This window comes from Bombus huntii, chromosome 5 (assembly GCF_024542735.1).
Source record: "Bombus huntii isolate Logan2020A chromosome 5, iyBomHunt1.1, whole genome shotgun sequence".
Lineage (NCBI taxonomy): Eukaryota > Metazoa > Arthropoda > Insecta > Hymenoptera > Apidae > Bombus > Bombus huntii.
This window is the reverse complement of record NC_066242.1, coordinates 4708222-4723173: the sequence shown is the minus strand read 5'-3', so window position 1 is coordinate 4723173 and position 14952 is coordinate 4708222. Positions and strand designations below refer to the sequence as shown.

General features: G+C 34.7%; 2 protein-coding genes across 2 annotated transcripts; one reads left to right on the top strand and one right to left on the bottom strand.

The window, feature by feature from the left end:
* Positions 1–2809: 2809 nt before the first annotated feature.
* Positions 2810–5045, top strand: LOC126865895 (uncharacterized). Its single transcript, XM_050618835.1, has 4 exons — positions 2810–2932; positions 3808–3995; positions 4082–4189; positions 4315–5045. The coding sequence occupies exons 1-4, from the start codon at positions 2810–2812 to the stop codon at positions 4454–4456; spliced, it is 561 nt and encodes a 186-aa protein (XP_050474792.1). The 3' UTR covers positions 4457–5045.
* LOC126865893 (mitochondrial folate transporter/carrier) lies at positions 4601–14372 on the bottom strand. Its single transcript, XM_050618833.1, has 6 exons — positions 13931–14372; positions 9060–9213; positions 8718–8970; positions 8491–8604; positions 8250–8395; positions 4601–5544 (listed from the first exon to the last, which is right to left on the bottom strand). The coding sequence occupies exons 1-6, from the start codon at positions 14088–14090 to the stop codon at positions 5364–5366; spliced, it is 1008 nt and encodes a 335-aa protein (XP_050474790.1). The 5' UTR covers positions 14091–14372; the 3' UTR covers positions 4601–5363.
* Between the last annotated feature and the right edge of the window lie 580 nt (positions 14373–14952).

Here is a 14952-nt window from a genome sequence, read left to right as displayed (position 1 = left end):
ACGTAATGACTTTCTCAACGATAACTAAAAGAACAATATAATGAATCTTATTTCGTTTTTTATGTATTCAAACTCAAAATGATTTTGTATCAAGGCTACTTATACTTGTCAAAGTGTAAAAGGGTCCTGCAACCTGTTTATCGAACTCCAATTAACCAGTTTCCTCGTTTTCTACAACTTCCCACACGTTTTTTAAATTTTTACTGCGTATCATTGAATATGACGATATCAGTTATCAAGAAAACCCCGGATCGATCGCTAGATCGCTAGAAACCACACCAGTCAAAGTGACTGATTCAACAATTTCATAAATGTGTCAACCCTCGTTTAGGGATCATGGTCCCAGACGAATTAATAATAGCAAAAATGTACTACACAACATGGAATTCCTTCTGTAAGAAAGTAATAAATCAATAAATATAAAAGTATTCTATTATTAGGTATTTTTTAAAAATCAGTCATTTTGACTAGTTTTGGTAAAAATAGCTTCGTGTTAACTATCGGTAGTTCTAATGTTAATTCACTAAAAAGACACGTAAAAGAAAAATGAATCCATCCTTCTTCGCTTTCTCTTGTTTTTCTTTCACGATTTCTCCCTTCTTTATCGCGCTTACTATAAGAAGTATCAACCGTTCGACCGTGATACGTTAACTTTATTCTAAAACAGTCGTCTCAGTGAAAAAAGAAATAAAAGATTCTTCTTCCTGTACGAAATACTTTGTATGTACTGCGTACATTCCCCATGTTGTACTTATCCATAGTTTGTTTCTACTTCTTGTCCTCGCCCTTTCTTGTGCAAAAAAATCTTGAACCAACCAATCGATATCTCCAGCTTGCATTGTGCATTAGCATTATAAAAACAAGGTGCTTGAAAACTGGATGTCTTTTCTGAAATTCTATCTCTTTATATTCGGCTTTGTCTGAATCCACGTTCCAGCCTCCGATCGACAAATCGATCTTCCACACACTCCTACCTATTAATGTTCCATTACTTTTAATAATTTTCTATCTTTTTTTTATCGTATTTTAGTACTTTGAATCGCTTGGCAAATTATCGTCTAATTATAAAGAATATGCAACGCAACGTACGTTCTAAGGGGTGGAATTCCCTTTGAAGATTTTTAACGAAATCCTTATCACGCTAGAAGTTAACGTACCCAGTAGGGTGGTTAAGATTCGAAAATTTCCATCTCTCTACACGGCAAAGCCGGCAAAAAAGTTCTTGTTCGAATTACATGGGCGGGGCTGAAGCTTCTGAATACCAGCCATCGGCCGCCATCTGCGAACCGTTGGTCGAACAATCTTGGAAACTACAGCGCGAACTGCAATCGTGCCGCGTTCCAGCTCCGAAACAGGATTCTGTGGATTGTCTTTCTCCCTTTGGCATTCCACAGTGCACTCTTGATCGGTGGCTAAACCAAGAAATTAAGTATACATTCGTGAAATAGGGAAGCATTTCTGAAAGTTTGACAAATATTTCATCGATGTCTTTGTCCGAGAGGGATGAATTTTCCAACAACGATTTCACTATGATTCTTAAGCACGAGTTGCTCAACAATTCCGGAACAATTTCATAAAATAACTCTTAAAATAAAAATTTTAACATATAAGCCTAGCAACCAACAATTTCATTATGTAAGGACAATTTAAATTCAAAGGATTTTTCTATAAAATCGATCATTTGCAACATGAAGAGGTGGATGTGGTGATCGTTGCGTATTGGCGTCCGCGTATGCAGGGGACAGCCGTGAAAAATCACGATACTCCAACGATACTACGCAACAATCGCCTTTTCTGACATCGTTGTATCGCACGTGGCGTGTGCAGCGACGAAATTCGCCAGCGGTGAATTTGCGCGGCCTCTAATCAATGATGCATCTTCGGCCGCGTATGTGCGCGTTTCTAACGATTAACTTCGTCCCAGATATCCAAAGGCCCGCGGCATAGAGAGCAGGTTTCAGCGCGTTATTCGGCTGCGGGTGTTGGCAGACCGACGCCTCCAATGTCGCACAGAATAATTATTAATACAAGTCGTGCGTTGAATCTGAAATGCGCTAAACAACGCAGCAGCACAGTCGCATTACGATTTGATGATTTATTTAATATCGGACTGATCTGGTCCGTGTCGTGTATTTGAAATGTTTGAAATGCCCTCCGTCGATGATAAACGCTCGTACAATCCCCACTACGTGTTGCTGCCTGACCCGAGGAGATTTTGCAAATTTACGGAAATGGGCCGGAGATTCTGGGCGAACTGGCACAATGTGGCTGCTCGGATAACTTGGCAAGATAGAGATTGAAATTTAACTTCCATGAAGATATAACGTTAAGATTGGATGATTTAATCTTCTGTTTAGATTCAGTCTTTTATGTTTGCCTGCGGGGTGACTCGTGGCTCTTCCGCGCAAAAATGTAGCGGGATCGATGGTTTACGCGTTTGCACATACACGCGAAAAAATCTAGTTACAGCTCGTTAGCAGTATACAATTATTAGCCCGCTGTAAACTTCCACAGTATCCCTCGTTTAACGGGCGTTGGCAATGTGCAGCTTACAAGTCGTTAACTCCCGCCTCGTTTCAGATCTTACGACGTAGCCTTTCGTTTAAAAAATGAAGCAAACGATTCGGACAAACTTTGCTTGATTAACGCGATGCTGCGCGCTTGGTAAAATCTTGGTAAAACTTTCGAGAATCTCTTCTATTATCGTCTCATGAAACATAGCTCGAGTTGGATAAACGATAATTTGCTCTTCCATGAGATTTCGAACCTGACGGATCATATTCGTATTCCTTCCAGACGGTTAGTCACAATGTACATCCTCGTCGTGTGTTACCTCGCGTGGATATCACAAGCTTCAGGGGTGAAAAATATCACGCACGGAGTAACAAGACACCTTAGATCTATTGGGTTTCCGGAAGGCAGCGGCATGGGGGTAAAGTACAGAATAAAAGTCATTCATACTGTTGCGTCGTGCAACACTCTACCTGGACCCGGCCATACACCGCGGGCCAGACAGACCTCAGATGTCCGCGCATCCTTACGGCGTACCCTTAATAGCCTTAAGTACCCGTCATAAATCCCAATTTGCTTGCTAAGGCCCTTCAGACCGAACAAATATCCTTTCCTAAAACACTTTCTAAGGAGTATTGTCTACCACGGCTAGACAAGGGAAAGTTGGGTTTTCCCACGTACGATGCTTCCTAATAGCAACTTTCGGGGGCAGCTAAGACCTTTCCTAGTCCACCAAACTTCGTTTAACCAATTAATAACAAATCCGATGGTCCCGTATGCTAGACACACCCATCCTTAGCTTTCCTCCGCTACAGTATCGTCACCGAACATCACTGATTCTTCAACCTTCCAACATACAACATCCTTCGACCGGGTCTACACCCGAAGATCAGTCACTCACTTATCTTATACATACGTACCAGCGTAACTATCTTCTTCACAAAGTTGTTGGAATAAACTGTCATTCACAACTCGTTACATCAGTGTCATATTCAATTAACCACCTCTATTATCCTAATCGTAATAGGGGATCGATCATTTCGTGGCGTCGATTATCTAATCGTAACGGGAATTTACGACTCCCGTTGGCGTGTTTCCTCGCGATCGCGTCTCTCCGCGAGTGGTCGAAACACATACTTGATCAACTAATACTACCATTTACCCGTTAATGCGATACTAACGTCGTAATTTGATCTGTCACCGCGGAAAAAATAGCATATCGTGTAGAGATCGTTTCGATCTGATCTATATAAAAATAAATGGTTATCATATAAAAAAATACTCTTACGCGTGCAGATATTCTTCGCCCTCGGAGTACCCATTGATATTCCCGACAAATCGGTGCTATTTTCTCTATACTTCGAAGCGAATTATGCTCTGCCAGGGGAATGGAACTCCACTTACTATTCGAACGAGCCGTATCTTAAGAAGCGAAGTCTGGATCGACGATTGACGTACGAAATTCTTATGAACAAACTGGAAAGGTAAAGAAATTGGTTAAAAATGAAATGTAGAAAAACGAGTCCTGGATGGATTAAATTAAAAGTTATAATATTCTTTATTTTTATAGCTTTGGTTATTCTGGTGAAAATTGTCTACTAAAAATGATCTGTGAGGTTGCTAACTATCCTTTAACTAGTAATGGGGTGCTTGGCGAAGTGCTGCGAATTTTATTTACGTGAGTGCTAAACGTACTTTAATGTAAATACAGTTTCGACAATAACTTTCCAATAAATTAAACGAATTCAAAGTTTTAGAACACGTTTCTGAAAAATCAATAACGTGATCCAATTTTTGTCACAGGCCATCCTCTTCGCAAAATGAAAATCTTCCGAGCGAGATCACCGAGGCCGAACACGCGAAAGATTGCAATTACCGCTATAAAAAATGCCCTCAAAGTCCATTAGCTTTGATAAGGCGCCATGATCTCGACGATAATAGTTAGAGAAGCCACGATATTAAACGCAATCTTCATAGTACACGGTATAGTTCACGGACAGCAGCCCGATAATGGAGTTTCTAAAAAAACACATAAAGATTTTTATACCTCCATAAATAACATTTATCATTATCGAACGATAAACACATCTTTTTGTGTAATAGTATTGCAATATTTATTGAATTGAAAATACATATGTTCCTTCTCGTACTCCATATTCGCATGATTTATTTTCGCTTCGAGGAATATTTCCAAGTTTTTTTTATAAATTAGGAGCTTTAAATCGAAAGTTTCGCATAGCATACTACTATCGCTGCGAGAATAGTATATGCACATAAAGCGATTTGTCTAAATTGACATCAAATATCAACAACAAGAAAATGAAATAAGACTACTTAGAAACTATGGGGAGAAAGATATCATGGAAACTAGTTCGTTCCGAATTATCGAAAAAGGACATTATACACATTTCGAATAAAGCTCGAACTTCGAGTCGAGAAAGTATCATTAAGAATGTATAGGTCATGAGCGTTCGCAATTTGTTTAAAGTAATTTCATTACGGCGACGTACAGAGTTTCGTAAAATTAACAAAAGTCTTAATTAATAACGGGAAATCTTGTCGCTGTATTCACAATTGTTTTTCACAGTAACAATGTATGGACAATGATGATCAACAACACAGATTCATGAACATAGAATAATGCACTGGAAAACGGAAATCTAGTCGTCGACGTCGGCATAAATTTTGCTTGCATATTGATTAAATGCATTCTATTCTCTGCTATAATAATTTACCTAAAGATTTTCACCGACAGATCGTAAACGCATTTGTGTTAGCTGGTTTGATCAAATAAAACCTTCGAGTCGATTTCTTAAAATGACAGTGGATCTTTTTACAAGGTAATTCTTAAATTAGTTACTCTCTTCTACATTCTTGATCAAAATTGGCAAAGTTCGGTCTTGATCCATCGTTTTTCTATGTTGCAGATAGTGAGACACATTTTCGTATACCAAGAATGTAATCACAGTCGCTGGAGTCACCCTGGTCAGGTTCGCGCTTAGACCCTTGTAAAAGCCTCGCCACCCCTCATACCTGCAATTAACCACCAGCAATACTCTTTCGTTATTTGCTTCTTCTGTTTTCATCATTTATTGCATAGAACTTTCTCAATAGGCTACAATGTACGTTTTCATTCGCATTACATACCGGTGTACGATTCTTGTCGTGATTCATTAATCAAAGCACCTCTCTGTCCCACTGTTTTTCTTTATCGAAAAGGAAATAACTGTACGCCACGAGAATTATAAACGATAAGCGATGTATTGACAACGATTATCGTAAACGTTGCACATACTTTTATTGTTCTACGTCAAAGATAACAGCATTATATAACTCCATTGTATATTTCAATTAATGTTCTTATTCGTTCATCGATCATCAGAATTACTTTTCGACACTTTTGTAACTTAGTTTGATAAAGAATTGTATACAATTGTGTGTAAAATGAAAAAAGTGGGTGAAGGAGTTTCTCAAAATCTAGACAATTCCAATTCTACGTAGTTTATTTCTCATTCAGATGGTTTCACTTTGATAAGTTTAGAGACACATACAACTTCATAAATCATACACAAACGTCCAAAAATCGTACCGCTGATGGTTTAACAAATGATCCGTCTAATTGTAATTACATTCCATGTCTCACGTACACACAACACTCACCTAAACATACACGTAAACACATTGCTCTCTTACATATTGTTCGCGCGTTAACTGTGGTCCTGCCACAGCAATTAATTCATTAGGAAATTTAGTCAAGGAGGAAAAAAATAAGATGATCGCCACAATCATCTAATTCGAAGGAAAATATTTGAACAGCCGATAGAAAGCTGGGATACATTCTCCAGATTCCCAATCGTTCGACAAATATCTTTTTTCTCCATTAAACTCTACAAACATCATGCATAACCATTAAAAGCTAAATGATCCAACAGCTAGTTTATAATGAGAAACAATTAAATGTTGCTGCCAATGTTTATTAGGTCATTCATAGTCTTTAAATAATGAATCCTAGTCACAATTAGAAATACATATAAATAAATTGAACCTACTATTTTGAAAATTGCAAGGACATTGAATTTTATTGCCATATCATCAGTTGCACTGAGTACCAGACTCTATAAACTTTGCAACATTCGTCTATTGATTTTTCGGAAGGAGGTACATATTCATTCCATACAGAAATATAACATAAATAATAATTAAACTGTAGATAATTATTACATTCCTACGTATGTTTTCATTTCATTTACTTTTAATCGAAATTTGCTATCAACATTATGACTTGCATTATGACGCGAGGATTTGTAATTGATCTATTTATTTTAACATATTCGCACTAAAAAATTGTTTACTGTAGTTTCAGATGTACGCATGATTTGTTATTTATACAATCATGCGACTTTTGATATTTTCTATCCTTTGTTACATGTTGTACCTTTCGCCAGTTACATTTTTACAATAAAACGAGAAGGTACAAGCTTTTTCTTTGAGTCAATCTTAATGCACTTACAAACAATATTAATTTATGGCAATAAAACTATTAAAATGTAATTTCATCTTAAAAAGAAGATATTAATATACATGATAGATATTATGAACTTTTGAGTGCCAGCCCAAAGAAAAATTCCTAATAAGAAAAATAATTTAATCTCCCGTAGGATTTATAAGTTTCGTTCCTCTTCTCGCGCGTTATAAAAGCAAATAAAATTGTTCTATATGCGCGAAATGTAGAATAAATAAAATATATGCTTGATCTCTATAAATTACTGTATGTTCAAAAAATAAAATTAACAACTGTTTTTGATGTCAAGAAATATCATTTGTTCGCTATGTTCTTAAAGTATTCCGTTATTATATGAAACAGTCAACTAGTATATAACATGATCATAATAAGATAACGTTAGAGACTGTTTTTAATTGTTCCAGTAACAAAAAAACTAGTGGATTGGTATTCTTAAAAATAAGTTTAAATAAATTGAAAGTCTATCCCTATAATATGAAGGCATTTAGCATTCAAAAACTCCAATAAAATGCTATTATTAAGAACAATAAAACTATTCCCAATAATATTGTTTGCTACATAAGTTTCTTTTCAAAAAGGAATTCCCAAAAATATTTTCTAAATAATTCGAGTAATTACATTTGTTACATATACTATAGAACTACCTTTTTGAGTTACACTACTGAAATATATGTCTTATTAAACAAAATATTAAACGTTAATGAACAACACTTTCTTTAATTCATTGATGCCAATTAAGAACATAAAATAGTTTGGTAAAAGTTGGCACTTCCAGAATAAAACTAATGTACTGCTTTGCCATTTGTATAAAAATATATACGGGAAAAGAATCTTTTTTCTAATAATACTGTTCCAAATGTACCTCTAATGAAAAAAAAGGTAAAAGTTTTAAAATACAACCAACATATGACCGTCTCAAATAATAATTACCTCCAGATTACCTTTGTTGATTTACAAATCATACTTAGGGCTGGGAAAATTCAATATCAAAGCATAATTCTACTTTAGAAAATTATAAAATATTTAAATGAGATTAATATGTTCTTATTTTCTTCTACCTTTAATAATTTTAGATTAGTGTAATCTAAGGAATCAATGAGAGTTTGTAGGCACATTAGAAAATGTTTCATAAATTACTATAATTAAACATATATTTGGTGTAACGTGTAAAAGGTAGGGAGATAAGCCTTTATAAAAACCCTTTATTCCTTCTGACCTCCATATTGATTGAATGCAATGAACGCTGCCATTATAGTTGTGGTGATGATCTTGAAGTCGTGCTCTAACAACTTGATAAGGATAAGTCGAGGCGGCGGCAATTAATTTTGAAACCGCCGCGAAGTTGATATATTCCCATGTGCTCTGTAAATATAAGAATAAAGATAATATTTTTTCAGGATTGTGTTTTATATGTCAAATCAATTCAACATATATGTATAATTGCACACTAGACTTACCAGTTTGCTGTCAATCGGTACATTCAAGTAATTATTGTACCAATTTTTTAGTTCTTCGTACACCATAAATTGGATAGCACCGTGCGAAACACCAAACATTCCAGGTACAAATCCCTGTAAACATACGTTTTATAAAATTTTATATTATATTTTACTATAGTTTAATGAATACATTTAAAAAGGAGAATCAAATTAAAATCTAATGTTCTAAAAGGAAATTCATTTACCCGATACAAGCCTCTGAATCCTTCGGTTCTATATATCTTTTTAATTGCATCTACCATTCCATTGTATCTAAGTGTTTCTGGAAGATGTTTATCGTCCATGTACTGCAAACACAAACGTGTTTTTACTACCCAAAGTGGATTTGTCATAACTAAAGTAAGAATTCCAGCGTCTGCTGCAGCGAACATGTGCAATGATGGTCCTAACGGCTTCCTACTATTTCCACCTTGGATCCACGTTTTAATGGTATTATAGCTAAACAAAAGCAAGTTTCATATATTATTAACAAGGATTACATTAAAATCTTTTCTTATAAAAGTATTTAAATAATTTAAAATTCTTACAAAAAGAAGTAGCAACCCCATGCACCACCAGATCCTAGGACATTTGGCGTTACCCCTCTGTAAAGACCTTTCACTCCCTCAGTCTTAACAATTTGCATTACTGCGCTTTTAAGGCTTTTGTATTGTGGGCCCACGCGTGAGTGACCATCGCTAACTGCAAAAAGAATAGAGTGATGAGTACATCTTGTTTCCAGGATTCCAGGAGGAAGGTGCAACTAGACAGAGCATGACGAACTGCTAATACGTAAAATTCTTCTAACTGATACCATTGTCCAGATAACGTTCGCTATTTCTTTTCGTTCAACTCGTGACGATAACGTAAAGAGCAGCCAAATGATAAGCAAAATCTAATTATTTTTTCTCGCATCACGTGTCATAATTTATCTAATGAGCGTATTGCAACTTCAATCTCGTGACATTTTGATATATAATAGAAATCGTATTTTACTCTTAATTGCATTGCACTAAATATTTCGACGAATTCCTTTCCAACAAACAATAATCTATATCGTGTTGAGTTTAATTCACTCGCCACAGGCACAAAAAGACGATTCTTCATTATTCTTTGTGTTCAGGAAGATGTTTGTTGCGGTAAATTATCGATGAGTCCACATATTTCTAAACGTATTACACAGCCACCATTGCAACATTGCAAAATACTTTTAAACAGAATAATTAACAAGCCTTTCTACAACATTTACCATTGTATTTTTTCGTGGGAATTAAATTGTCAACAGTTTCTGCAAACATCCTACGCTTGTATGTACTACGCTAATTTTATTTCATACACATATGTATGAAGAGAAATGAAACTTATTCGGAATCACTAAGAAGATGACATTCTCTATTTACGTCTCGACGTGAATTTCCATAATAATATTAGGTTAATAGTTAAAATTAATAATGTTTCGATTAGATTATTAATATGTATAATTAATAATAGAATAATGCATTTTTGCGGTATGTGTACTACTTATTATGAACTTAATTTTTCCTAATTTCAATTACCATCTTTCAGATAAACTTTCTATTCTAGTTTATGAAGTTTCTGGTCTGACGAAATTCATCGTTCAATTTTCAAAAAAAGATAATTATTTATAGGACGATCAAATAGTAACGTTACTTTACACGATATCAGGAAACATACGGAATTAAAAGTAATCTCTCTTTGTCTCAAACGAAATGATCACCTAATTATTTTTAATAAATTTCACGTTTTTAGTGTAGTTATTGTGAACCAAACAATTAAATTATCTACTTCATTTCGCCACACGAGACGAAACTTTGATCATGAGAAAAACATTAAAATGTAAATTGTTCGGGCTCACGTGCGTATGACGCAATCTGCGGAATTTCTTGCAATTTGGTGTGTAGCCAACAGATTTTACGACGAAAATACGACAAAGAACGAGTCCTATGAGGACATCATCAGTCTTTTGATGATAGCGAGATAAAAAATTACGATGAAATAAGCTTCTGTATAAGGTCCTATCATCTTAACGCTTCATTATACGCGAAAGTTTCGATTATGCTTAAATAAGTTGCTACTTTCGAATCAAATATGCTACGAAATCTTTTAAAATTCGTTTTATAACGTTAATTAACAGAAATTACGTAGCTACGTTGAAGTAAACTCTTTCTTTAAGTTCACATCATATCTTAATACTCCTTCATATAAAAACGTTTCAACTATTCCTAAAAAAGATCTTTGATTCTTGATGTAAACAAAACCAATGAACTAACAAAAATTATATTAGTAAATCGAAATATATTTCTTAATATGCATGATGCAATAAATATTTGAATTACTTTGAGTTCGTCAGACCGAAGTTAAATACGTGGAAAAGCAGAAATACGAAACTATGACCGTTGCTCCTTGTATTGAATATCATTAGCGATAAACTGGTCGATTCCGAGTATGTAATCTTTAAATAATTTGAACATAACAATATAATGTTAACAATAAATGTCAATACAAGGTAACAAAAAGAATTTTCGGAAAATTCGACTTCTCCTGGAAATTCTTGCATTTGAGAAGCAGTATAGTCGTAATGACCGAACAGAAATGTTAATAAGGCACTAACAGTAAGATTCGCAACAACGTGAAACAAAGATATTCTTTAAGTCAATTTAACTACAGGAATGTCTACTTTCCATTCCTAAATGTGGTTGAAAGTTAACCATAACTTTCCATTTCATTTCGAGGTACATCATTCGTGTATTTTAAGATTATTATATAATCTAAATTTTATGTACTACTCTTGCAAATTTTGTTATATTATTCGCATGACAATTAGGCTATACAGGATATCCACCTAACTCGAAACCCGCGCTCACGAGACATAAGAATGGCAACAGTGTAACATGTACGCTTACTACTGCAATCAAATGTCGCTCGCCATCTATGAGCTGTTACTAGAAATAAAATTAGGCGAGGACACAGAGCGGTTTTTGTTGGTTGACGTCGAAGGACTTAAATTTGATGTCACTATAAGGAGAAGATGATCGCTGAGAAAGTTAGCTTCGTATTTTCGCTCGATGATTTCATGTCCTTACGTGCTTGAAGCTTCGAAGCAAGCAAACGCACCTGATTTTGATATCTTAAATTATGTCTACCTGAAATGTAATTACAATTCAATTTTTTTTGTCTAAAATTGTATTCAACTGTTTGAACGAATCATAATGAAATTATCAAAATGAAATTATGTTGAATGATCGAATCATAATGAAATTATCATCGCTAACGAATTACAATAAAATTGTTCACTTTCTTGAAGACCCTTTTTATATCTCGTTTGGTAATTTTCTTCTACGTTGTATTTCAAAATTTATGATCGCTATTACCTAATTTTGGATCGTTCTGTTGTGGATATGTCGAATGTAAGAATAGGGAACAAGGAAAGCGATTGAGATATAGTAAGACATTTCACAAAATTCATATTTAGACAGATTATTTCAGAAGAATACAAATAAATTTAACCCTCGTACTGCAGTACCTGGGTCCGTTCGAACTAGTCGGCTAACGACGGAAGTCTATTTTTTTAAACTGATCTGTCTAGGTATGAGTTCTATGAAGTATTTTATTTGTAGTTAATTGTATAGTATTTAATTGTTTTCCTATTCTTACATCGGAGCAGCGAATTCAATCACAGTAGAACGATCTAAAATCAGGTAAAGCGGCCAATTTATGGAGAATGATTGTTAATAAATTTTAAAGTATGACGCAGAGAATGTTAAATATGTTAAAAATGAAAATTACCAAACAAGATATAAAAGGACTCTCCATATAATAACGTTTATAATAACGTGAAAATTTAATTGTAGTTCGTTAGTACCATAATCCAAGATATCAAAACCGGTTGCACTTGCTTGCTTCGAAATTTCAGGAGCACGCAGGGACATGAAATCGTCGAGCGAAAACGCGAAGCTAGTTTTCTCAGTGATAGTCCTGTCCTTATAGTGACATCAAATTTAAAGTCCTTCGGCGACAATCAAATTTCTAATTTCTAATTATACTTCTAGTAACAGCTCGTAGATGACGATCGACATTTTATTGCAGTAGTAAGCGTACATGTTACACTGTTGCCATTCTCATATGTTCTCGCGAGCGCGGATTCTGAGTAAAGTGAATAACCATGTGTACGTATATGTGGTATCGATCATTAGCTAATTTTTACCATAAATGTATCATGAAGATTCACACCAATTAACACGATCTTCAGTTCAGTAAAATACGAAGTCAAAGTAAAATAGCAGAAGTAGTTTAAGTTTTACCGGGAGTTTAGTGAAGTAAGGTAAATTACAAAGTAAACAATGTACTGTAATTAAAAATATGTAATCACATAACAATACATAAATATATTCGATCATAATTTGTAAATAGAAAGAATTTTATTTAAAGGAATTAAATAACAAAAATCGATGTTAATAAACGTCACTTCCCGTCGCGTGCAACATTCAGTGTTTATAATGCAAAGTTAAGGGACATCGTTTGTCTCTGTCTTTAAGCCGGTCAAAAATACTTTTTATTCTTCATAATAACGCCACGTGCTTTTCTTGTTCGACCTTGTCGGCCAAACTGATAGGAGCGTCGACCGTAGACGTCACAGTTTTTTATTATATTCTTTTGAATGTAATTATCGCTACTCAATGTGTTAACGAACCTACACGTTATTTCGAACTACTTCTATATATATGTATATATGTATATAAAATTGGACCGACTATCTACCAACAAAAAATGACTAATATCAGACTTAGTATCTTGCTTCCCGGTTTTCCTTATGACAAGTTTAAATATAGAATGTATTTGCACCAAATTTGCAAAAATTAATATTAGAGAAATTATTCAAGAAATTTTTATCAGATCATTTATTATAGAAATTACTTATGCGACAATACTATTTTAGATTAACAATGTATCATCAATGAATCCATAACAAAGCTTATGTTAGATGGAATATGCGGTATTTTAGAAAACATAAAAATAGAAACATAGGTATTTCGTGAAGAAACATTCGAAAATTAAAATAAAATAAAATTGTCATGGCAAATAGCATCATTTGTTTTGAAAATGATTTCACTTACGAATATAATTATTACAATATTCTCTTCGATTCTCTGTAATTAAACAATTCAACTATCGAGATATTCATTTTACACAACGATTATAACATAAGCCGCATAATGTCAGACTGTGTGAGTCACAGAATAAAAGCAGAACATAGGGGAAAATTTTCTGTTTCTAGCACGTATAAATATACAATATAGCACGTTTACCACGTGTATATATCGAATAAATTGAATTCGTACCCGCCATTTGCATGCACAGCCGTTATGTCGTCAGCAAAGACACACTCGAATTTACTTACCTGCAAATCTGGTCTTGATCAAGTCTAAAGGATGCAACATCAGCGTGGAAACCACGCCACCGGATACACCAGCAACGAGATGTTCGTACTTAAAGTGGCTCAACACGGGCAAAACACGAGCGGTCCCCGGTGAACCACCACTCGACTTTATTGTCGACATTTTACCCGTGTCAAACTGCTCGTCGTTCGTTATCGATCCGTCAGTGGAAAATCCAGTTGCATCCTTTACAACGCTAGCAATATTCGTCTCCACTCTGCGGCATATCTCTTGATCCGCGGCAGGCAGTGCCGTTGCGTTTGCGGTAACGCGAGACACAGCCGAAATCGCTTCTTCGGTTTGATACGTTCTTCCGTCTCGCTTTCTCCTTTTAACTGATTATGTAACGCAAAAGGACGTAACGCGCACCGAACGCAGACTAATGACTGACTCAGCGACTACTCGCGTTGAATGCTCTGCGCACCACCTCCCTCTACCTTCAACTACCTCTCTCCAACATGTGCCATCTTTCTGAATAAGAGGAAACAGAAACTCCTGTCGCGGGAAATTCAATTCAAACTATAAACGCGCGCCGTTCTCTACCACCACTTGAAAACGATCATCTTTAACTTTTTTAAGATTACTTAATTACTTTGTACCAGAGAAATCTAAATTGAAACATTATAGCTTTCATCTTTACGTTTCATGAAAAGTCATTCAAATCCTGTATGTATCCTAATCAAAATGTATGTATGTATATCTATCTACAAAATTTCTATGAAAAGTTACGAATTGGTCATTTTATTCATTGTAGTGATAGTTCTAATATTAATAATATAACTTATAGAACAGTGAAAATGATGAAGGTGGGACATCTGAAAAATATTTGAAAATATTTTTCATTACGTATTTTAGAAAATAAAAAAATACTTTGCTAAAATGTAAATTTATACCTAATTAATGTAAACCTTCTTAAAGATAATAAATTTTGAATTACTTCTATACTGTCAGGCAAATTTCTCAATAAATTAAATTTTAGATAAAA

What these genes read in the sequence shown, in the direction of transcription:
- LOC126865895 (XM_050618835.1), top strand. Translation starts at nt 2,810, where the DNA reads ATGTACATCCTCGTCGTGTGTTACCTCGCGTGGATATCACAAGCTTCA. An exon ending in CGGAAGGCAGCGGCATGGGG is followed by an intron (nt 2,933 to 3,807) that starts GTAAAGTACAGA and finishes TTACGCGTGCAG; the next exon opens with ATATTCTTCGCCCTCGGAGT. An exon ending in GTGCTGCGAATTTTATTTAC is followed by an intron (nt 4,190 to 4,314) that starts GTGAGTGCTAAA and finishes TTTTTGTCACAG; the next exon opens with GCCATCCTCTTCGCAAAATG.
- LOC126865893 (XM_050618833.1), bottom strand. Translation starts at nt 14,090, where the DNA reads ATGTCGACAATAAAGTCGAGTGGTGGTTCACCGGGGACCGCTCGTGTT. An exon ending in GATCAAGACCAGATTTGCAG is followed by an intron (nt 9,214 to 13,930) that starts GTAAGTAAATTC and finishes TTCTTTTTGCAG; the next exon opens with TTAGCGATGGTCACTCACGC. An exon ending in GATTCAGAGGCTTGTATCGG is followed by an intron (nt 8,605 to 8,717) that starts GTAAATGAATTT and finishes GTATGTTTACAG; the next exon opens with GGATTTGTACCTGGAATGTT.